General features: G+C 29.7%; 3 protein-coding genes across 3 annotated transcripts; 1 reads left to right on the top strand and 2 right to left on the bottom strand.

Annotated features, from left to right (window-relative positions):
* Positions 1-3,346: 3,346 nt before the first annotated feature.
* Positions 3,347-5,881, bottom strand: LOC102671851. The gene is given in 5 exon segments (XM_031510312.1): positions 3,347-3,505; positions 3,507-3,693; positions 3,840-3,983; positions 4,144-4,377; positions 5,561-5,881. Coding segments are annotated over 4 exon segments (546 nt in total). The 5' UTR covers positions 4,332-4,377; positions 5,561-5,881; the 3' UTR covers positions 3,347-3,478.
* Positions 5,882-9,509: 3,628 nt separating this feature from the next.
* LOC102671982 (transient-receptor-potential-like protein) lies at positions 9,510-17,974 on the top strand. The gene is made up of 18 exons (XM_006615231.2): positions 9,510-9,584; positions 10,168-10,385; positions 10,474-10,693; positions 11,009-11,206; positions 11,410-11,599; positions 12,042-12,227; positions 12,866-13,056; positions 13,169-13,347; positions 13,959-14,243; positions 14,387-14,577; positions 14,687-14,769; positions 14,860-14,981; positions 15,121-15,302; positions 15,399-15,589; positions 16,237-16,430; positions 16,519-16,806; positions 17,206-17,326; positions 17,680-17,974. The coding sequence occupies exons 2-18, from the start codon at positions 10,212-10,214 to the stop codon at positions 17,919-17,921; spliced, it is 3,237 nt and encodes a 1,078-aa protein (XP_006615294.1). The 5' UTR covers positions 9,510-9,584; positions 10,168-10,211; the 3' UTR covers positions 17,922-17,974.
* Positions 17,975-18,943: 969 nt separating this feature from the next.
* LOC102672205 (coatomer subunit beta) lies at positions 18,944-23,022 on the bottom strand. The gene is made up of 10 exons (XM_006615233.2): positions 22,858-23,022; positions 22,278-22,691; positions 21,867-22,200; positions 21,508-21,796; positions 21,093-21,433; positions 20,741-21,002; positions 20,273-20,640; positions 19,758-20,202; positions 19,461-19,696; positions 18,944-19,378 (listed from the first exon to the last, which is right to left on the bottom strand). Exons 2-10 carry the CDS (start codon positions 22,643-22,645, stop codon positions 19,148-19,150), a joined length of 2,874 nt encoding a protein of 957 aa, XP_006615296.1. The 5' UTR covers positions 22,646-22,691; positions 22,858-23,022; the 3' UTR covers positions 18,944-19,147.
* Positions 23,023-23,471: the final 449 nt, after the last annotated feature.

A 23,471-nucleotide genomic window follows, 5' to 3' on the forward strand; every position in this document is an offset into this window, starting at 1 on the left:
AAGTGTTTTGTGTTGAAATAGAAGAAAGAGAGAGAGAGAGAGAGAGAGAGAGAAATTCTGGAATTAATTCTTAGTGGAACGAGAAACGTCAAAAGTTTGTGACGTATCTTCTTAAAGTGAACTGGTAGGATGACATTCATTAACTAGCTGGAGGCGCAATCTTCGGCTCATCTAGGGATTTTATTCGATTCATGGAGGACTGACCTCGTTTACGTCGTGAATTTGGTTGAGAAATTAGTCTTTGATCTTTTAAGGCTTCGCTTCTGGATCTCGTGTAGGCATATTTTAATTTTCATTCGTTCTTCGTTTTAATTTCTTCCTTGATATTGGGAATAAAATGAAGAAAATTGATCGTGAAGCGAAAATACGTTTGGAAAAAATTCTGGAATATATATTCATCATTTTATTTAAATTATACAATAATTCGTTAAATCAAATATTTAAATCTTGTTTCAATAAAAATAATAAATCTATTACGAAATAATAAATAAGAATAAAATTTCATTGGAATTATTAATAATTTGTTTAAAGAATTCTCGATTAAATTCTCTTTGTAACTATTAAAATCATTATTTCTTTATAGGTTCATATTACTTCATTATATATGCAATTTTAAATATATAATAAAATATATTAATTATTTCACTCTTTGAAGATTATATAGAGAGTTTATTATAAATTGGTATATTTCTATAATATATTAAACATCATTAAACTTCATTCATTAAAATATATCAGTTTTACATTTTGAACGATTCATTTTTAATAAAAACTTTTTCTTCTTCCAACTGTTGAAGTAAATTTTATTGTTAAACATTATCCTTAAATAACATTTTCATAAGATTTTTATTACGTTTAAATAATAAAACTGTACCACATTTAAATATATAAATGATAAATGATAAAAAACTGCAGAGAAATCAATTTTAAACTGTACTACGTCTGACCATATACAGTTCATTTCCCTTCATATTATTTTCTACTCGCGCATGCATCTTTCCTTACTCCAATTAAGCACATAATAGCTATTAAAATATTCAGAAAAAATTACCAAATAATCGATATTTCAAAATTTCTTTAAATTTTCCAAGAAAAAACCAACAAACTTAAAAAAATTTAATTCAACTCAATATCGAAATAATTCTTACATTGTAATATTAATAATAAATTAAACTCTTGAATTAAAAGAGACATTAATACTACTATTAGAAAAAAGAAAAAAGTGAAGAACAATTCGTAACCCTTTAACCAGTAGAACAAATCATGTCAATCGTATCGATCGCTTTAAACGAATCGGAAAATCCTTTTTCCAGAAACTAATTAACCTTCGAATAACCCTTGAATAAACATTCCTCGCGATGAAGTTCGATACCTCGACGTGTCTGGTTTCCTGTCGAGGAAAATAGTAATGGTTTCTCGAATCGATATCATGCCCGTATTCATACAGCGACGCGACAATGAATCGCTTTAGCGAACCGTGGCCAATTTTACGCCAAGATTTTCACTTTTCACGCCGAGATACCTGTCGCGAAAGAGAGAACGAGCACGAATTCTCGGTTGATCGGGTAACGTGATCGAGAATTATTTATTTCGTTATATTCCTCCGTCTCGTAAGGATAAGGACTCTTTGACACGTTCTATTGTGGCGGTGTTACGTTAACTGTTCGACCTCATCTTCGTAATTCTGTGATTTTTGCAATTTTACGAAATTTGTACAAGCAATATTTCACATGGATATAAATTATTTATATTTTTATCGTATTTCTTGCACGATGAAGAATAATAGACGGATGAATTTTAGTTTTTTATTGCGACAATGATTTGATTATTTTTAAAAAGGATTTTTTTTACCATTTTTGCAATTTTGCAAAGTGTAAATTTCTTGTAAGTGTAAATTTTAAAAAGAGATTAATAGGTAAAAAAAAAATAGAAATTTAAAAGATTTGTAATATTTGAAATTAAAATTTTGATCAGTTTAAAAATTGGAATTTTTCTAAAAATTCTAGTTTCACAAGTAGAGTAACGATTCAATTTCAGAAACACAATAGCAGCTCAATTTCCTATATTCCATTCCTGTTGTCGTTCTAACTATAAATATTGATAAATATTTAACTATAAATATTCTGAAATATTCGATAGTAAAAATATGAACGATATGCCCAAATATTCGAAATTCACAGAGAAAGTTATATTTCACGATATCATCAACGTTTCAGTGTCATTATCTCGTTTCAAATGTATTCCATTAAAGCTCACAAAAGCCAAAAGATACAAAAAATTACTTTCTCGTCCCTGTCGTATAATTTTATCTACAAAAAGTTCCATAATTTTTTTTAACAGGTTAAAAAATTTATTATCATTTGAAACATTCGTATCCAATATCATCTCTTATATTGTATTAAAAATATTTAAAAATATAGTAAAATTCAAATGGATGAATGAAAATATGTGAAAATCTTCTTCTGTGATACTTATATACTTATTATTTTAATTCCAGTTAAATATTTTTTAATGAATTTTACTTTTTCCTCTTCTTATTTATAAAAAGTTCAAAAGTTCTGATAATTTCACTTATTTTCAATACTACTTTTTCAAATTTCCAACAATCCATTCACTATTCTTCTGCATACAAGCATTATTTTAAATTTATATAGAAAGAAAGAATATTTTGTGTTGATATTTTTTTTGAAATTTTACTTAAATTTACTAAAATTATCTTAGGAAATTGAAAAAGTATTAACAAATTAAAATAAAATATAAAATGTGAGCAATTGAATTTTCAATATTTTTTAAATAACATCGTTTTAAATAACATATTTTCTTGCTCTCTGCCAGAAAAGCACTTATCAAAGCACTTATTAAGACCATCGCCTCGAACAGTGAACGAACAGACACAATTCCATACACCTGCAACAGCTATTTACGCACGTGCTTTCTGTTTCCACGTTCGATTATTTCCTCTCCGGGTTCTTATGTATTTGCTCTAGAATTGTGAGAGCTGCAACGTGCTTGGTTTTCTGAAGAATTTCGTCACGACAAAAGTTACCAAGAAATTGCATATAGATTAAATTTGCTGATCGATTAATTTCGGTTTGGATGAAAATCAAAAAAGTGAAAATAAAATTTGATATTATATACATATACATATATATAGATAAACGTCTAAATTATGATTTTATTGAATGATTTATGATAATTTACATATGAATAAAAAATATGTATATTTATATAAATTTAAAATTTTTTGTAATATATTTTTTTCTTCTTTTTTTATTTTTTTTTCTTATATTCTTAATATTATTTTAAACAATATTATCTTTAAAAAATTCCAATGTAGATAGAAATAAGTTTCTTTAAATGTAAATATTCATCGTTATGACTAGTTGTAGAATCAATCTTTTAAAGAATTAATATTTGCACATTAGTAAAACTAAGTACTAACATATTTATATGGCTGTAATTGGCTAAGCATAAATTATTATATGTGATACATATTTAAAAAAACATACTTCATCATTTAAAAATTTAATGACCACTACTGGCGAACCATTTTTTCCCCGATTCGTGTCCACCCTTCTTTCCATATTTTCTATCATGTTGATGATGACTGTTGTGACCTTCATCGAGCTTTCGACCTTTTTGCTTACGATGATGATGGCCCTCTTCATGATGCTTCTTCTTACCATGATGATGCTGATGTACCAATTAATATTAAATTTAAAGAATTTGTTATATATTTTAGGTTATTTATAAAATATTTTACAAAGATTTAATTGATCACTTAAGAAATTTTTGAAATGTTGATAAAATGTTTGTAAAATTTATAGAAATTGACAAACCTCGCGTCGAGCAGAATCTGTGTGTCCCTTCTTCTCGTGTCCACCTTTCTTGCCTTCGTGTTCGTGATGATATCCGCCATGTTTCTCATGTTCCCCATCCTCGTGATATTCATCATAAAAATCATGTTTCTTTTCGTATTCATCCTGTATATATATATATATTCATTTATTCTTCTGTTTCACAATTTTTTAATTAAATTCATCTTTAAAAAATGGAAATTTGGAAACAATCGTTTAATAAAATTAAAGAAAAATTTGTATAGAAAATTATTTAAATTAAATTAATGATTTTTTTTATCTAAACCTTTTTGAAGACACTGTGCTCTCCTTTGGTGCTATAACCTTTCTGATGTTTGCCCTCTTCGTCGAATTTTGCACCTTTGTCGCCTTCCTCGTCCTGATGACTTTCATCATAGTGATCTTCCTCTTCGTGTTTCTTCTCTTTTTCCCCCTTCTTCTCGTCGTACACTTTCTTGTGATCCTCTTTATCATGGTGACCCTTCTCACCTTTGTCGAATTCGTGGAAGACTTTGTAACCCTGTTTTCGGATATATGCACATACAAATTACATTCATGAGATAATGAAAAATTAATATAAAAGAAGAATTTTTTATTTTCCTGTCATCTATTCCAATATTTCTTCTATTTTTTTCTATTTCCAATTCTTTTCTTCTACTATTTATACTATTACACTATTATATTATTTCTTCTATTATTATATATTTGTCACATATCTTCTATTCCATTTCTCCATTTTTTCTTTATCTTATTACTCTATTATTTTCTAAAGATATACAAAAATACCATTATCAAATTGACAATATTTATTAAAAAACTAATCTTTATTATCCAAGATTTCAGAATAAACAGTAAGACACTATAAATCGGATACACGAAAAAACTTTCGCGAAGAAATTTTCTGTTTTACGACAATATCGAGGGAATTTCGGACAAGTAACGAGTTCGTTGACGAATTAATTGCCGAAAATAAACGCGAGAAGCAATATCGGGGTGGCCTTACAAAAAGAGCGAAGGGTATTGTTACCTAAGAATATTTTCTCGGTGAAGAAAGAAGCGTCGTTCGACCGCTGCAAGGATATCGTTCGAGCAACAATGACCATATAATAAATAATCCCTCGAGAACATTGGGTGGACAGTAATATTACGGGTGATAAAAAGGGAAAAGAGTCTTGGGCGATGACGAGCGTGTGGCTGCAGGAGAAGAATAGTCTCTTGCTGATGGAGAAATTTGTTATAGCTGTGTGTGATATTGCACACTGGATTTTGAATTAATTAATTAAGAATCGAGTGATTATGTTATTAAAAAGTATAAATAATATTGATTTAATTATTATGCATGATGGAGAAGAGAATCGTTAGAAAATGTTTTATAATTTAAAAAAAAAAAAATGAATTATCATGGTACATAAATATTTTAATTTTTAAACTTGAACAAATTTCTGTAGAAGAAATGATAGAATTTAATCATATCTATATTTTTATCATCTATATAATACTTAATTTATCTATTTGTATAAACTTACGAATCTTATTTAACAATCCAATGAATTTTAAATAAATAAAAGCCATTTAAAAGATTATACTTCGCATATATTTTTTATTATATGTGGAATAATTTCGCAAAGACTTGTATGAATATGCAATTAAGCGAAATAGAATTTGATACAGAGATTTGTCCGAACAATAAAGTTATATAATACCTTGTCACCCTTCTCTTCGTCGAAGTTACGATGATCTTCCTGATACTCTGAACCACCACCCTTCTCCTCGTGCTTTCCCCCACCTGTTTGAATTAATTATCGAGTAAAGCTTTCCACTTCTTGCCAAAAGTTTCTGAAGGAATCCACCAACTCGATGAAAAGGTGGTGTTAATTGGGGTTATTAAGGTTTACCAAGTAACTATAAGGACATTCCATTTTAGTATTAATTAAGTCTACAGTTTCTCGCATTGAGGAATGGGATAATAGAAAGGTGAAAATGAACGAGAACAAGCCTTTGATCACTCAAGTGTTTAAAATAATTTGGAATTAACGTAAAAATGAAAAAAAAAGACTTTCTTTCTTTCATTATATTTTTAAATAGTTTAAATTATTTTAAAAAATTGTTTTAAAATAATTCTGTTTATAGAAAAAATAATTGGATAAATTTATAAGTGTAAATCACTTTAATTATACTTTAATAAATTAATCTATTGCTTTGCAAAACTTTAATTAAAAAAAAAAGAAAGATTGCTCGAAAGATACTCATCTCCATGCTCACTGGCAGCAGCCACGAGGTCCTTCCTGTACCGGAAGTTCACAGGAACCTTCACCATCTTTCCATCACCAAACGATTCGTCGACAAAAATCAAAAAGCTTATCAAAACTGTCAAAAATTTTGCACAAGTAATCGACACCATGCTAAATTATTTAAGATAATCGAATAAATATGACGAATCTTGAGAAAGGATTTTGTTATTCCATGATAGGAATGAAATTGGACACTGAAGATCGCCTTGATTCGAGACCACGGATTTATTCATAGCGTGGCTCCTTTTTCAAATCGTTTTTCTCTTCTCTCTCTCTCTCTCTCTCTTTATGCTCGACGATCACGTTTTTCTCACACGAAGAAAGTAGCCGCATCCGTGGAAAAAGATGCTTTCACTTCGCGATTGATTCGCTTGACATCAATTGCTTGTTAAGCGGAATCGGTTTATCGATTGTCCATGGTGAAGGTTCATCGACATGGGATATTCCTTTAAACGCTTTCCCTCGTGTGCGGTTTCTTCGATCAAAATCGAAGAGTTTCTTTATAACGTTTGAAAGGGGATTTTATTTTTATTTTATCTCTCTTTGTATCACTTTGTTCGTTTGAAATAGTGGAGATTAATATTTTTGTGACAGAATGATATTTCATCTGCACAACAAAAAATTATAGGTATAAGTCATAAAGATTTGGATTTTTTATTATTAAAATGATCGCAATTAGAAAGATTATATTGGTGAAAAAGCGAAATAAGGAGAACAAAGAAAAATTAAAGGGGGAATATATATAATATAAATAATAAAAATAAGGATATTAATAGAAATAAAATAATAAAGAATGAAATATAAAATAAATTTGTAAATTAAGTCATTTCATATTCTTAACAAAATACGATGAATTCTAAGTCATTTTTTTATCTTTTTTATCTTGGTAAATCGTCTAACACCTAACGTGTTATTTTTGCGCCTGGAAAACGAGTTTCCAGACTGTTGACATTCTGCAGTTTCTTTCAGTTAGTACCACACGTCCATTTACTTTCCTTGTGTTTAACAATCCTCGACAAACTTCTTTTTACGTTCAATATAAGAAGAATAATTATAAGAAGAATAATTATTTAATACATTTATAATATATATATAATTTTATAATACTTTTATAATATTATAATTGAACATAATTAAAAATTTATCAATATTTGAAAAAATTATATAGAACAAAAACTAAAATTTTATGCAAAATTTCTTTCAACGATGAAATAAAAAGGAACTAACAATACTTAAAAAAACGAAGTTTTTAAGAATAAAAGATCGAATAAAAGATTCTGAAAGAAAATTTTAAACATAAAAATATATAAGAAGAATCTCAAACCAAGCAAAATTCTTAAAATTAAATGTAGCACAAAGCTTTATATTACTTAAGCTTAAATATACCATAAAAATATCGAAAGAAACGTAAAAAAGCGTAGGTATGAAAAAGGAAAAAATTTAAAAGAGAAAAATTCCAAGAAATAATATTCCTTCGCGAAATACCTGTTGATATCCTTCAACTGCAACTAATCGTATCGTAACAACCATCCTTCGAGCAACAGTGATCGAAGAGTTTGTAAGCAGAAGTTGGAAATGGAAGCTGAGATGGATCCATGATGGATCCACGATCGTTGAACACCCTCGTGGGTGCAAGTATTGTGCAAACGTCGACTGAAACGAGAGGAAGAGTGGATGGAAGCCGTAGTGTAAACAGCTGGCTGCCTCTTTTTCATCCCCTCGTTCCTCTCATAACTGGCGACCTGGTAAGTCTTAAGAGGGAACATTTTAATATTGGGCCCAGTTTAATGAATTTCGCAGTTGTAACTAGCCAGGTTGTACTGGATAATCGGCCTTAATATTGTTTGAATATTTTATCACTGCTTTGAGCTACTTTCTTCCAAGATGCTGGTCGTTTTATCGTTGAGTAAGAATTAATTAATTAATTCGAAGATGGATTGGGGAGGATGAAGAAGATATAAGAAGAAAAATTTAAAGGATTATTAAATTTTTGATAATTTGTAAAAATTTGCAAACGACATTTTTCACGTGGAAATTATTATCAGTTGAAAAGAAATTTGAAATTTTGATGAATGAGATAAAAGAAATTATTATGAGATTGTCTTGTTGGATTTTTGAGAATTTTTAAATTTTGAATGTTTGAGAAGCGAAACGAAAGAAGTGATGTTATTTCGAAATTTTTTTTAACTCTTGCGAAGTTCAAAATCATATTGAAAAATATTGGGAATATAGATCACCATTTTCCAAAGAATTTATCAATTATTATCGACATATGGTAGCAAACTTTCCTTGAAATATTGCAATTTATCTTTTATCGCGGACCAAGTTTCATTGAAGGTTAGATGGTGAAGAAATCGATTTGAAAGATTCACGAGTTAAGGATATCGTAACTTTTAGTGGCTATAAGAGAAAATAATCCTGGTAAGAGAAGAAATCCTCTTGTATGAAAAGAATATCAAGGGCGATCTCGTTTCGCAAATACAACGATGAAAAGCATTAAAAGAATTTTTTTGGAGAAGAGAAGAAAGATGAATTCGATCATATTGTCCTCGTGATACTTCTTTATATCGCTTGATATTTATACAAAATTTTAAACAATCAAATGATCTTATCGTTGATATTAGAACTCGTTTGAAGTCATCGAACGATCTTTTATTTGAAGATCTAAAAATCATAAGAAGTTATTGAAAATATCAATAAACAAATTACATTAAATATTTTTTTTATACTCAAAGAAATCTACGAAAGTTTAATCAATCTATTCGTATCTTTAAAAAAAAAAACAAATAGAACAATTTGAATCCAAAGATAAATTATTCAAAATCCATATATAAAAATACACTTCGATACTTCTTTTGTTCAACAATTCTTCAAACTATTCAAACTACACTAAAGTCATCATCGTATCACCATCTTATTCTTTCATATCAAATCTTCTCAACTCTTTTCTTCCAATTTCTTACATCTTAAATTATCATTTACCATCTTTGTCTTCATCAATTTAAAAAATTGAAACCAAAAAACAAGAATTCGTGTAAAATAAAGATATTTTTTAAGAAAAGGATAATCATACCACATTTTTTTCGCCAACATATTATACCTACCACTATTCAACGGACCTTTGACGTAGTTAACGAGATATCGATAAGCAAATTAGTCTCGTATAGCATCGCCTTAAGCAATCGAGTAAATAAACAGGGTCTCGGTTAATACTCGTAATTCAATTTCCATCATCCGGTATATAAACGAAACCAGCACTCGACGCCATCGTTTGCCTGCAGACTTGGATAAATTCTTCTTCGTCACAAATAGATTCCGGTGCGAGAATATTTCGGTATTCCTTATTAATGAGTGTGCGGTGAAAAATAATAATAAAATCGAATCAAATTTGAAATTTATCCAAATTTAATATAAACAGGGATATAATCGATAAAGGTAGATTGAAGTGGAATCTTTGGAAATTGAAAAGTGAACGAGTACGAGATATTGTAATTGTTTTTAGAGAATTGTGAGGAATGGTGGTTGTGTAGTTGATTTGAATATTTTATACTTCAAATGGACGAATTTATAGCGAGCTTTGATTGATATACTTGAGTGTAGTAGAGATGATGTTGATAAATGAAATTGCATTCTTGATAATGATAAATGATTGAAATTTAAATATTATAAAATATTATAAAGCTGCATGCTTTTGGGTAACGATTACAAAAATATGAAATATTTATTGTATTAATTTTATTTTGATGAGTTTGCTTCTCCTAAGATAATCTTGTAATACTTAATCATATTTTTAATTTTTAATCGTTATATATTATAAACTTCGCTTCGATATTTCAAATAAAATTTTGCAATTACAAAATATTTAATTTACAATTTATCAAATATATTCTCTTAACAATTATTATTTCTCCTGTAACAAATTCACAAATTTAATTACACAAATTTTGATTGACAATCGATAATTCTAATGTTACCAATATTTTCTATAATTTTTTTTTTTTTTTTGCAATTCAATAATTATCGTTATCAATCTCTAAACATCTCTTTAAAACCGTAGTCCACAATGGGCTGTGAAAAGACAGAGAAAGAAGTAGAGGCTCCTCCAATCGAGGAAAACACCTATATGATTCACCTTCCAAAGCCACTCAATATAGAAGAAAAGAAATACTTATTAGCAGTAGAACGCGGTGATTTGGTAAATGTTAAAAGATTCATCCAATATGCCAACAAAAGCCACGTGAGTCCCTTGAAAATTCACTTTTTCCCTTTATTTGAGATCTATCATACTTCTTCATCTCCAATAATCCATTTTTTTTTACTTTCAGGGTAAATCAATAGACATCAATTGCGTGGACAGTTTGGGCCGTGATGCATTGTGCTTGTCAATCGATTCAGAAAATCTAGAAATGGTAAAATTATTAGTAGTAATGGGTATAGAGACGAAGGATGCCCTTCTTCGAGCTATTGATCAAGAATTTGTAGAGGCTGTTGAATTCCTGCTCGAACACGAAGAATTATTAACCATCAGTTCATTGGAGAATAATTGTGAGTGATATTTTATTTTTATATTTTGAATTTTTATCTTGAAATAAGAAGGCATATGAATATTGAAACTGTATAGAAAAGATTAATCGTGAATTGAACAGTGATTGTGAATTATTCAATTACAAAATTATATTAAATATTATTCAATCAATTTTTTTTCCATCTAGTTTTGATTTTTCAATATTTTTTCAAGATCGATTTTATTTTAGATAATCTTTCAGGTATTATACCTAATTATACCTAATTTATAGATGAGAAAATAGAAAATATATTTAATATTGGAAGTTTTCTATAAAATATTTACGTAATTTGCAGCTGAGAAAGAAGTGATCCACAGTTGGCAAAAGATCGATCCAGCCTCCGCTAGATATCCACCGGAAATTACGCCATTGATTTTAGCGGCACAGCGGAACAATTACGAGATTTTAAAATTGTTACTAGATCGTGGCGCCACTCTTCCTATGCCACATGATATTAGATGTGGATGTGCCGATTGTCTACGATCAACCATAGGTAAAACGAACAAATAGAAATAAATATCTATTTTCCTTTATGTGTCTGAATATCTTTCATTTTCCTCTCGATCGAGAAAATTTATTTATTTCAAGATTAAAATATATGAGTTTGTCTAATTATTTCACGAAACAAGGGATAAATAAGAGAAGAAATTGTTTAAAATTTTTGTATTGTAATCATTGATTGTTCTCTATTCTCAGGAGATCCATTGAGAATTTCGTCCACTAGAGTTTCTGAATACAAAGCATTGGCAAGTCCAAGTTTGATAGCTCTTAGCTCGCCAGATCCTTTGCTGACAGCTTTTCAATTGAGCTGGGAACTTCGAGAATTGACGATTGCCGAACCGGAAAGTAGAGGTGAATACTTGAAGTTGCGACGTCAGGTGGAAAGGTAAACTTTCCCCTTTTTCTTTACACATTTTCATTCGTAAACATTCAATAATTTCCCCGTTTAATTTTAATTACAATTTTTATATTTATTTATCTCCTTTTTTTATTTCGAATGAAAATTCTTGGATCATCAATGTACGATATCAATTTATTAATTTAAAAATATTTATAATATTCTGCATTATATATTACATTTATTCTATTGGATCTGCAAAGAAAAAAGAAAGAGTAATAAAATATAAATGAACCTTCCTTTAAATTGTACCTACCTGTGCAAATGTTTCATTTCCAAATATGAGATATTGAAAACTGGATTTCTGTTAATAATAAAATATATATATATATTTTAAATAACTTTCCTTTTCTTTTTCTTTTATCGTACAAGCGTTTCCAGTCGTTGAGAAATATTCTTAAAAGCATTGGTCGATTTCGTTTCGAATTAGATTCGCCGTTGATCTTCTGCAACAAGTGAGAACCACTACGGAGTTGCACACGATTCTCAACTACGATCCTGAGGACGATGCCAACTTGCCCCCGAAGCAGCTGGCCAGATTAGAATTGGCCATACAATATAAGCAGAAAACTTTCGTCTCCCATTCCCACGTGCAGCAACTGTTGGCAGCGATCTGGTTAGTTCGTTAAGCAACTTCTCTCGATTTTCCATATCCGAAATTGTCACGAACTTGACTTTCTCAAACTTTGTTACTCTTATTACATGTCCTGAAATGAGAATCGATTCGACTTGGTAATTGCGTTAAAAATATGTGGCATAAATTGTCGTACAATCAACTCTCTTAAATAATATTCAATATTCGTATGATATACTCTAGCTTTTTTATTTTTTATTGATTTTCACGAATCTTTCGTATTCAATGAATACGATTATATATATAGTTTAGTACAAAGGATTAACTATATTTATTGGCTATACTGTATTTGTTGCAGTTGTTAAAAAATATTTTAGTCTTTTTAAATAATTGATCTAATCTAATTACAATTAGATATTCGTAAATTGATTGTTTGGAAAGAAACAGAGATATCATTTCCATCTCGAATAATATTTTAATTAATAAATTATTATTAATGATTTTAATAAATTTTAAATGAAGAAATTGTAAAAGGAAGATTATGAAATCATATATATAAATTATTTCAAAATGATTAAAATTCTTGTAAAAAGATTAAAATATTATTTGAGAAAATAATTTCATGAATGGATGTCATTCTTCTCACTTTTAAATTATCTTACATTTACGTTTCATCGAAGGTACGATGGTCTACCGGGATTTAGACGCATGAGCTCAGGAAAAAGATGTGGAATTCTTGCGAAAACAGCTTTAATGTTTCCATTCTACTGTATAATGTACTTAATAGCACCAGAGTCGAAGATCGGACAATTAATGCGTAAACCATTTGTTAAATTCCTCGTTCACGCCTCTTCGTATCTATTCTTCTTGTGTAAGTTTTAATCTTTCTAAATAATTGATCTAGTTCATTTTCACAATTTAGACAAGATTAATAATTATCTTGAGTGAAGAAAAATTGTTGAGAATAAACTTGGACGTTTCAGTTATTCTAATGTTGGTATCTCTACGCGCGGAGATAGAAATAGTAAAATTATTCGGCAGCGATGAGACAATAAAAAATATGAATATAGAATTGACGAAGCAAAGAGGGGCAGCACCATCGCTTTTGGAATGCATTGTCATTCTTTATGTTATTGGATTTATTTGGCAAGAAATGAGAGAGGTATATTACCTTTATAATATATTCAATCTGTTCTAAATCTGTTTCTAATCAATTGACGAGGCTTCTTTTCATCGATTTCTGAAATGATTTCAATTTTTTCTTTCCTTTCCTTCCTTCGAGTTAAATTTGCATAGATTCTAGAGATCAAAATAGCATAAAAATTTCGATCGAGACTTATTTTCTTAAATTATAAGTTATAATGTAAATTTATACCAAATGAAACGAGACAAAATGACTTCAATTTCAATTTCAATCGCTTATAATTCAATAAATTGTCTATTTATTTATTGAATTATCGACATTTCTGTATACCAATTGTATTTATTACTTTAGCCTCTTGAATCGATTTTACAAAGAAATATATTAACATCCTGTATCAAATATTTATTATTTCATTAAAAATAGAAAAATATAATAGTTAAGCAGATAAAAGATTGAGAATTAAGATTTTTGAAAATCTTCCACGAGAAAAGAAAGAAAAAAATTATTAGCAGAAATATCAATCTTTAGAATTACATCAAAGAATACATTTAATTCGATTGATTCGATTTAAATAACTCGATTATAATTAAGAGATATCGAGAAATGTAATTCGATGTACAAATTTGAAGGCTTACATAGACGGATTAAAGGGGTATCTACGAGACATGTGGAACTTCATCGACTTCACTAGAAATTTTCTCTACATCGCGACTGCGATTCTTCGATTAGCCGCGTATCTTCAGCAAAAAGCGGAGATTAGAGACAATCCTTCGGCAGCTCTGATCCCAAGGGAGAACTGGAGCGATTTCGATCCTCAGTTAATCGCCGAAGGCCTGTTCGCAGCCGCCAACATCAACAGTGCCCTGAAATTGATCCATTTGTTCAGTATTAATCCTCACTTGGGACCTCTTCAGGTGATCATTCTCGTGAATTTTTTAAGTATTATAGAATACCATAGAACGAAAGATCAGAAAACAAAGTAGAAAAGAATGTACAATTTTTCCTCGCGCGATGATTAATTTTTGATCTCTTTTTTCGAAAAATATCTTTTTTCCAGATATCTCTAGGAAGAATGGTGATAGACATTGTAAAGTTCTTCTTCATCTACACGTTGGTACTTTTCGCGTTCGCTTGTGGCCTGAATCAATTGCTCTGGTACTTTGCCGAATTGGAAAGACAAAAGTGCTACGTTGATTTTGTTGATCCATCTTGGGACCCCGCGAGTGACAATTGTTTAAGATGGAGAAGGTAGATGATCAATGCATAAGTCCAATCTAATCGATTTAATCTCTCGATTTTATGGATTTTATGGAATCTTTATTTCATTGAATTGATACTTGATCTCTCGATTTTACAGATTCAGCAATCTCTTCGAGTCCTGTCAAAGTTTATTTTGGGCCAGTTTTGGCGGGATTGGCATAGAAAGTTTCGAACTCACAGGTAAATCAAAAACTTAATATAATATTTCTTTATGAATATTTGTTTTCTCTCTGTGTTTCGATTTTCGATCCTGCTCGTTTTATTTTTAAGGGATCAAGAGCTATACTCGATTCTGGGGCCTGCTGATGTTTGGTTCTTATTCCGTGATCAACGTGATCGTCCTTCTGAATCTTCTCATCGCCATGATGAGCAACAGCTATGCTGTCATTGAGGTAACTAAAAAAAAATATATTTTTTTATATTAATAAAAAGTATCGAATTTAATCCACTTCGATAAACAATTTAAACAATTCCAATAATTCTAATAACTCAACCTTAATTTCTAACGTTAATTCTTCCCCAATAAACTAGGAACGAGCAGACAAAGAATGGAAATTCGCGAGGACGAAGCTGTGGATGAGCTATTTCGAGGACAGTGGCACGCTTCCACCTCCATTCAACATTATCCCTCCCCCAAAACTGTTCCTCAGGTTGTGCGGCCTGCGAAAGATCACCAAGAAGATGAACGATTGCAAACGAACGCGCGATTCCAGGTAATGATCCTTCTTCTTTCTTCTTCTTCTTCCTTTAAATCCATTATCGACGCTATTTTCTAATTTTACGACCGGATTATTTCGCTTTTTTTTCAGGTACGGAGCCGTGATGAGAGCACTGATATGGAGGTACATCGTGAACACTCACTCTGAACAGGAGATGAATCCGGTGACCGAGGATGACGTACACGAACTCAAGTCGGATCTATCCTCGTGGAGATGCGAATTGTTGGAGATCTTGAGAAGGAACGGAATGGATATTGCTAGTGCTGACACGAAAGAGAAAAGTGAGTACGATTTAGATTAATTGTTATCTGTTATTTATAGGTTATCGATCGTAGAAAGATTAAGAAAGGAGAGAATTGTTGAAAAAAGAAAAATGTTATTTTTCTCCTCGAAAAATTTTTAAAAAATTATTCGTAGGTCGCTTCTAATCTCAGAATTCGCGTGGAAGATCAATTTTTTTCTTTTTTCCTTTTTTTTACCTATCGTATACAAGTTTTAGCCATGGAACTTTTTTGTAGGGATTAATGTAACATTCGATATTTCATACGAATATCGGTATATTTTAAAATGCATCGACGTGTTCGGCTAACATCGATTTTTTCGCATTTTTTATTTTAATATGTTGTAACGTTAATGTAGTCTTTGTATTTGTAGGATATTCTCGAGTCGATGCATCTTTATTCCTGACGTATTTTCATATCGTATTTTTATATTAATATATTCCAATGATATTGATAAATTAAGCAATAAATGAGAAAGAATATATTTTATTGGAATTGAAAAAAATCAATCGAAATTATGATATTTTTCAGAAAAGACTCGATTCATAATTTTTTAATAATTTTTATAATCGATATATATATATATATTATTAATTACAGATAGTCAGCTGATTCGTTTATTAAATTTAATCTTTACGAACGATTAGCTATTCTTGGCAAGAAGATGAAGGTATGGGAAAGAAGATTAATGAAGGATTTCCAAGTAGCAGTTCCGCTTTCTCTAGACGAGGATCAAATGGAATCTTTCCAGCAATCGAACGAAGACGAAGACAATATCGCGAAATGGAAAAGAATCGCAAAATTAGCCGTGTTACAATCGGCTAATCATCGTTGGAATCAGGTGGGAATCGATTAATTTTAAAATTACCTTAAATGAGATCGATATTTTTATTTGTTATCCGAGAGGAAGGTAATGAAAAAAATTCCAGGTATTGGACAGCGCCGTGAAAAGTTCACAGATTGGCAAAAGCACCAGTAAATCGTCTATTCAAAATCAGATAAGCTTGAAGAAAGCTATGGAGGAGGCGCAAAAATTGAACAATAAGAGTACATTGCCACCTGTATCACTTGCTGTGAAACTTCCTGAAACTACTGCTTCCACGATTCTTCATGTTCTACATGATACGGTCGACGAAACTGATACTTGTGATAAATCTGAAACGGTGCAAGAAACTTCGAAAACAATAATTAATGTAATGACAGATTCCAAAGAAAAAGTAAGAATTGAATATCGATATGTTTCTCATAAAGTCAATAATATTTAATGTCGAAAATGATGTTCAAATATGGATTTTCAAAAAAAAAAATTCATAACTATATATGGCAAAAATTCGTATTGAATGCGTATGCAAATAAGAAGGCGGATATTTAGAAATTTTCTTGTACCTTTTTTTTAGAAAAATTCATTGAATTATCTAATTAATAGAAGAAGTTTCGTACAGAGGCATTTATTATATTTTTTTCGTTATTAAAAATTGAATATCTATAACATAATGCAAGATACGGTTTTTTTTTAGTATTTCTTTTAAAAATTATGTACGTTCGTTATGTATTTGGATTTTGATTTTTTATTCCATAATGAATATATTGATAGATTGTTATACTCTTCTTTATAGTCGAAGCCTGTAATGTCAATGGATTATATCGATGAGAAATCCGCTAAAACTGCACCAGTACCACCGCAGCAATTTAAAAGAAAATCTTTAAACAGTTCAACGACGTATCAACAACCATCTGGTAAATAATTTTATTATTTTTGCTTAAAAGAAATTATTTCATTAGTAAATTCGCAACAGAATTGATCAATTTTTCTTTCATATAAAAAGAAAATTTGATTTTTTTCTTTGTCATTTGGATAATAAATATTTCTCATGATTTTATATAAAAATTAAGTAAAATTAAAAATAAATTTATAATTTCTGTAAATTAGAAAAGAAAAGAAATAAGTATTTAAATAACAAATTTTATTGTTTTAAATATTTTTAAATTATTGTTAAATTATTAAAATTTTAAATTAAAATTTATATATTCGATTAATATTCAATAATTTTTCAAAGAAAGTGAATTTTTTTTTTTAATTTTATTTTCAGAAATATCTTCTCATTCCACGAATACTTTCAAGTACACATCAAATTCTCCAATAAAGAAATCTGGTGGTACAGAATCAACATTGTCTAGCCATAAGGATGAAATTCCTAAAACATTGAAATCACGATTAAAACCCACATTAAGTCCTAAAAAAAATATAAATTTGCCAGAGGATAAGGAAAAATTGGTAAATGTTATGCCACGAGGACCAAGTAAATCACCTCGAAAAGGAGGTTGGCTGTAAAATACTGAATAAAAATAAATAAAATATGTAATTTATGAGATTTGATTTAAAAATCTGTGTTCTTAATACACATGCATGTTTTGATAAAATTATCGTCTTAGGAATATATTATAAAGTAAAAAAGATTTTAATATCTATATTTCTTTTTTAAAAATTAAGACACGTTGTAGTTTTGAAAGTGAAATGATGAAATTGTGTTCAATTAAATCTCATATCTTGTTTATGATCACATGCGAAGGATGAATATATAAAGTAAGACAAAGAGAAAAAATAGTGAGAAAAGGATGAAAATAGGATAAAAATTCGGAAATCAGCGCCATCTATAGAATGCCGTAGATTAAACACAAATTTAGAAAAAGAAAGCAAGAAAAAAGGATAGAGATAGGATAAGAATTGATCATCAGAGCCATCTCTTGAGTAATAAAGATATCTCTTTAAAAGAAAGAGATAGTAGAGTAAGAATTGATCATTAGCGCCATTTCTGAAGTGAAATTAAATTTTTTTCTAAAAGATGGCGCTAATTTTTAATTCTTACTCTGTTTTATCTTGGCTGAGAAGAAGTTTCTATAATACTCAAAAGATGGCACTGACGATTATTTCTCACTTTATCTTTCTTTTATCATTAATAACCTTTTTCACTGTTTGTTCTCTTTGTTCATATTCCTAAAATTGTGTGTTTTAAAAAGGGTTTCGATATTTGATAAACTTTATCGTTTTTTAAAATAAAAATATAAAAATATATGTAAAATATATTATGACATATAAAAATGATATGTATGTATTATAATATATAATATACTTATAATGGAAATATACATCCGTATGCTAAAAATTACACGGAATGAAATTCATTTTCAATGAGATTCCTTTCATTTATGTATGGTATATACGTAAAATAGAGATACAAATATGTAGTTAAAGTATCATGTATATATATATATATATATATATTTTTTTTTTTTTGCTCAGATACAATCAATGACATTCAATGATGCTGGAAAAAATAAAACTGAAACAACATATAAATTAATGCACTGATCGTATAAAATATATTTCAACATCCTGGCATTTGAAAAAATTTTGTATATGGAATTGAAGGCAAATGACATCATGCCATTCTGATACCATTACGCATTCTTTTCTTTAAACAAATTTGATTACACGTTTATTCCTCTCTGGAAATAACATGAATACTGAAAATATCATGGATCAAAAAACTATATATTCTAAGCAGCTTGCACCACTTTACTCTGTGGACCTTTCTGCGTAGAACTAATTTTATCGCCTAACGACAACGCCATGCCTTGACTTTTCGCCCTAATACGAATATGGCCAACTACTGGAGCATCAGGTTTATTCAATGGTTTTTCGATAGACATATTTGCTAATGCATCTTCACCAAATATCGATTTTGCATACATATTTGCGGCCATGAAACCACATTGCCCAGAAAGAGCCTGAAAAGAAATTTTATTTTATCCAATAATTTGTTTAATACTGAAATCATTTTTTAGGAGAAATCAATTTAAAGTACAATACCTTTTCTGGAGTAAGACAGCGCATATTTGTAGATTTTAGTAAATGGGCGAGATATTCCCTCAAATCTGATAATGTCGTATTTACAGACACTTTATTTTCCCATTCAAATTCTGCCCACATTTGTCTGAATTCTAGATCAGTGCACGTTGCTGGTACTATATAATCCATGATGTCGATATGTATATCGTTCAATACTACTACACTTCTATCAGATCCCGCGCCAGATACATCATATACTGAAATTTGTTTTAATTCATAAAATTTTTATTTTCCTAAGATATGTCATTGAATAATTACCTATGTTGCCAAATATTATGCCATTTTCTGTGGATGCTACTTTTACATTTGCCTTAATGCTTGCAAAGTCTCTAGGAGCAAGTACAATAGGCTGTGGTCTTTCTACGAGTTTTAAATCGCCCATTGTTGCAAGCTCCAAAGTACAATTTTGCAAAGTATCTTCGGTTTGATTAACAATTAGTACATCAAGTACTATATCGTATTGGTTGACATGAACAAGAGCTTCTGCATAAACAGGATCTGAGAAACCAGTTAATTGAGTAACTTTGCTCAAAGCACTAGGAGCTGGCGCATCTCCGCTAGCACCGGGTCTTCCAGCGACAGCAGCACTTAAACTTTGCTCAAATACATCACCAGCTCCACCTGTTAGGTCTGAACCACGGCTTAATTGCAAGAATTGTATAGGATCGTCTACTTGAACGACACTACCTGGTTTCTCTTTTGCCTATAAATAAAAAATTAGAAATTAATAGTTCATAAACATTACAAAGAATTGAATTGATTTAAAGTACAACCTTTTGGTTTTGTGAATCTTCTTCAGCTTTTGCTGCCAACATTCTACCAAGAGCATCACGGCAACCTTCTGTGAAAACTTTCTGTACAAGAGGTGTTGGACAGGCTAAGGATCTTAAACATAACGATAAACGTTCTGCATCATCGTGTGTTATTGCTTTAGTAGGAAGACCCGAACGACCCAACTGCATCACACTAGACATTATTAACATTGCTTCAGCTTGCATACGATTGCTCTTCTGTAGATCAGTTTCGAGACTTTTATATCGAAGCGCCAACTTGGCTAAAGTTGTTGCTAAAGAGGCACCTATGAAGAAATCACCTTCCATCATATATTGAACCAGTGCAGGACGTTTCTCTTCTTTTTTACCTATAAATTACATTTAAGAAAAAATAATATAAACTATCTCTAATAAAACGAAATTTATAATCGCATCAAATAATGCCAATAAAAAATAGAAGATATTTACGTGCAGATGTTGCACTGAATGCACTTTGAGTAGCGTATGTACCGTCTGATGTAACTAATTGTGCTGGTGTAACTTGAGCACTCCCATCATCTAATTTCTCACCAGCTTGACGTTTATTCTCCGCTTCTAATAATGGTAATTCTCCCAATGCAGCTCGTATGCGACTCATTACAGCTTCAATATCTTCCTTTGTAGTTGCATATTCACCGAGAATCCACAATGCTGCTCTGTGTACTCTTACCGATCTTATATGTGGAAATACCTATTTTTAATAATTAATAAAATTAAAATCGTTTTTTTAGAATATGGAAACAAAGATTAATTTTTTAATTTTTATTTTTTTGATATGTACTTCAAGAAGTTTTTCAACAATAAGTGGTCTCAGATTTTCAAAACGCTGAATAGCTTCACGAACAAACACTAGAACATCAGTAGCTGCAGCTTCGTTATTTTCCGACAAGAAATCTGTTAATACTGGAATTACTGTAGCTGCTACATCTGAGAACTTGATAGAACAAGCATGTAGCGTTCGAACAAGAAGTTGTCGATATCGACCAGCATCTTCATGTTCTCCGCCAGCCGTTCTAAGCACTTCTTTTTTCAATAACTGAACCATTTCATCGATAGTACGAGTTGTTACTAAGTCCATCGCTAGAGCTAATGTTTTTGTTCTAACTTCCAATGCTGGAGAGCCTAAAATAAGATTAAAATCTTAAGTGACATTCTATATTATTATATTATTTTTTTTATTAGTTTTAGAAATCTACCTAGAACTCTAAGTACATCCATTACTAGATCTTGGAGAACTCTTTCATAAACAGGACTATCTTTCATCGCAATTAAGCGATCCAAAACAATCAATTTAACATTATTATCACTTTCTTTAACAACTAGTTCGATGTAGCAAGAAGCTGCAGCCTTAATCGCTGTAGGAGCATTGGAAAGTGTAACCAAAGTACCAGCTGCTTCATAGCGTACTGCAGCACTCGGCGAGTTTAATAAACTATAAATGCATCTAATAAAACGGGCTCTTTCGGATGGATTTGCAAGGCAAACCTATAAAAGTACAGGTTTATTAATATTTAAAATAAAAAAAAATAAATAACTTTTATAAAAAAATATTTACCTTGTAAATTAATTCAACAATAACCAATTGCAATATATCACCAAAATTGGGCACTTGGTCCAAACAAGCTGCTAAGTAAGCCAATGCTCTGCTCTGATCAGCATGTAATAGCATTAAAAATGCATTTCTTCTGCAAGACATATCTTGTTCTCCTTCCAAATATTTTGCAATTAATTCTGGAGCATCTGGTATAAGAAACTCAAAGTTTCTATAAATTGTAAAAATAGCTAGAACTGCATTTCGTCTAACATAAGAATGTCTGTGTTCCAAACATGCAATTATGGCAGGCATTAAAGGTTCCAAAAGTTCTGGTTCTTTTAATTTACACAAAAATCTAAAATATAAAAATTCTTAAATATATCAAAATTTTTAACATTAGAATAAAATATCTATTATTATTATACTTAATACCTTAAAGTAGAACCTCTAACAAATTCATTTGGATGCTGTAAATCTTTTCTATAAGCATCACAAACTAAAATCATTTCCTGAAGTAATTTGCCATCAGGAGAGGTTTTAGGAACAATCTCCCAGAATATTAAAAGTAATTTCTTTATAGTGTGATCTTGCAATGGTAATACAAATCTAATAATAGTCATCAGAAGTCCAGGTAAGCGTTCTCCACTCAAGATTGTATGAATAGTTTTTTTAAGAGCTTCAATTTTTGTATGAACATCGCCTTTTTCAAGATCTTGTTTTAACTGCAGTTCATTTAATGGCTCCGTATCGGTTGGAACATTTATCAAGGTATAACAAGGTTGTTCAGCTATGGTACTCATTTTTTCGATTGTTTCACACTTTGTTAGAAAAACTTTTTTTTATCACCTGCAAATTAAAAACCATCATTCTATACTTCCCGAATAAATGATCGAAATTCATTATGTGATAAAAGTAATTCGAAAAACATATAACAAAAGTGAGGTTAGGTTATACGTTTACCTTATCATATTGGACATAAAGTAATATACTATATTGATCGAATTTGACATACCTGAGTAGTCACAAGTGAATTGTGCGATAACAAAAGGTAACAATATATTTCAATTGACTAATTGACATTTATATAAATCCGGAAACAAGAAAAACAGCATACGTGTCAAACCCCAATACAAGGGGACTACTGAAACTAGGAATAGATAGCGCTACGATCCACTTCTTCCACATAAAATATTTTGAATTTTTTGAATTTATGATATTTTTTTTCTTTAAAATATTGTTTAAACATTATTTTTTTGTAAATATAAATTTTTTTATAGTTTTTTATTTTTGTATTCTATCATACTTCGATTTTAAAAGAATCAACATTTACATTTTAATATAAATTACAGAAAGGACTTTTATTAATATTAAATTTTGTATTCTTATAAAAAAATGTTCAGAAAATTATTTATATATAATTCTCTATTTATATATTTTAAATTAACAGCAAAAATAAAATTAATTTTTATTAATTCTTTAATTTTTCTCCAACTCATAAAAATTACATAATGGAAAACAATTAATAATTATCGTTTATTTGAAGAGCACGTATTCATATACATCGTTATTTGTGTAAAGATTTATTATAAATAATTTATAATTAAAATATATTCGTAAAATATTTCG

The sequence above is a fragment of the Apis dorsata genome, unplaced genomic scaffold, assembly GCF_000469605.1.
Source record: "Apis dorsata unplaced genomic scaffold, Apis dorsata 1.3 scaffold_220, whole genome shotgun sequence".
Taxonomy (NCBI): Eukaryota; Metazoa; Arthropoda; class Insecta; order Hymenoptera; family Apidae; genus Apis; species Apis dorsata.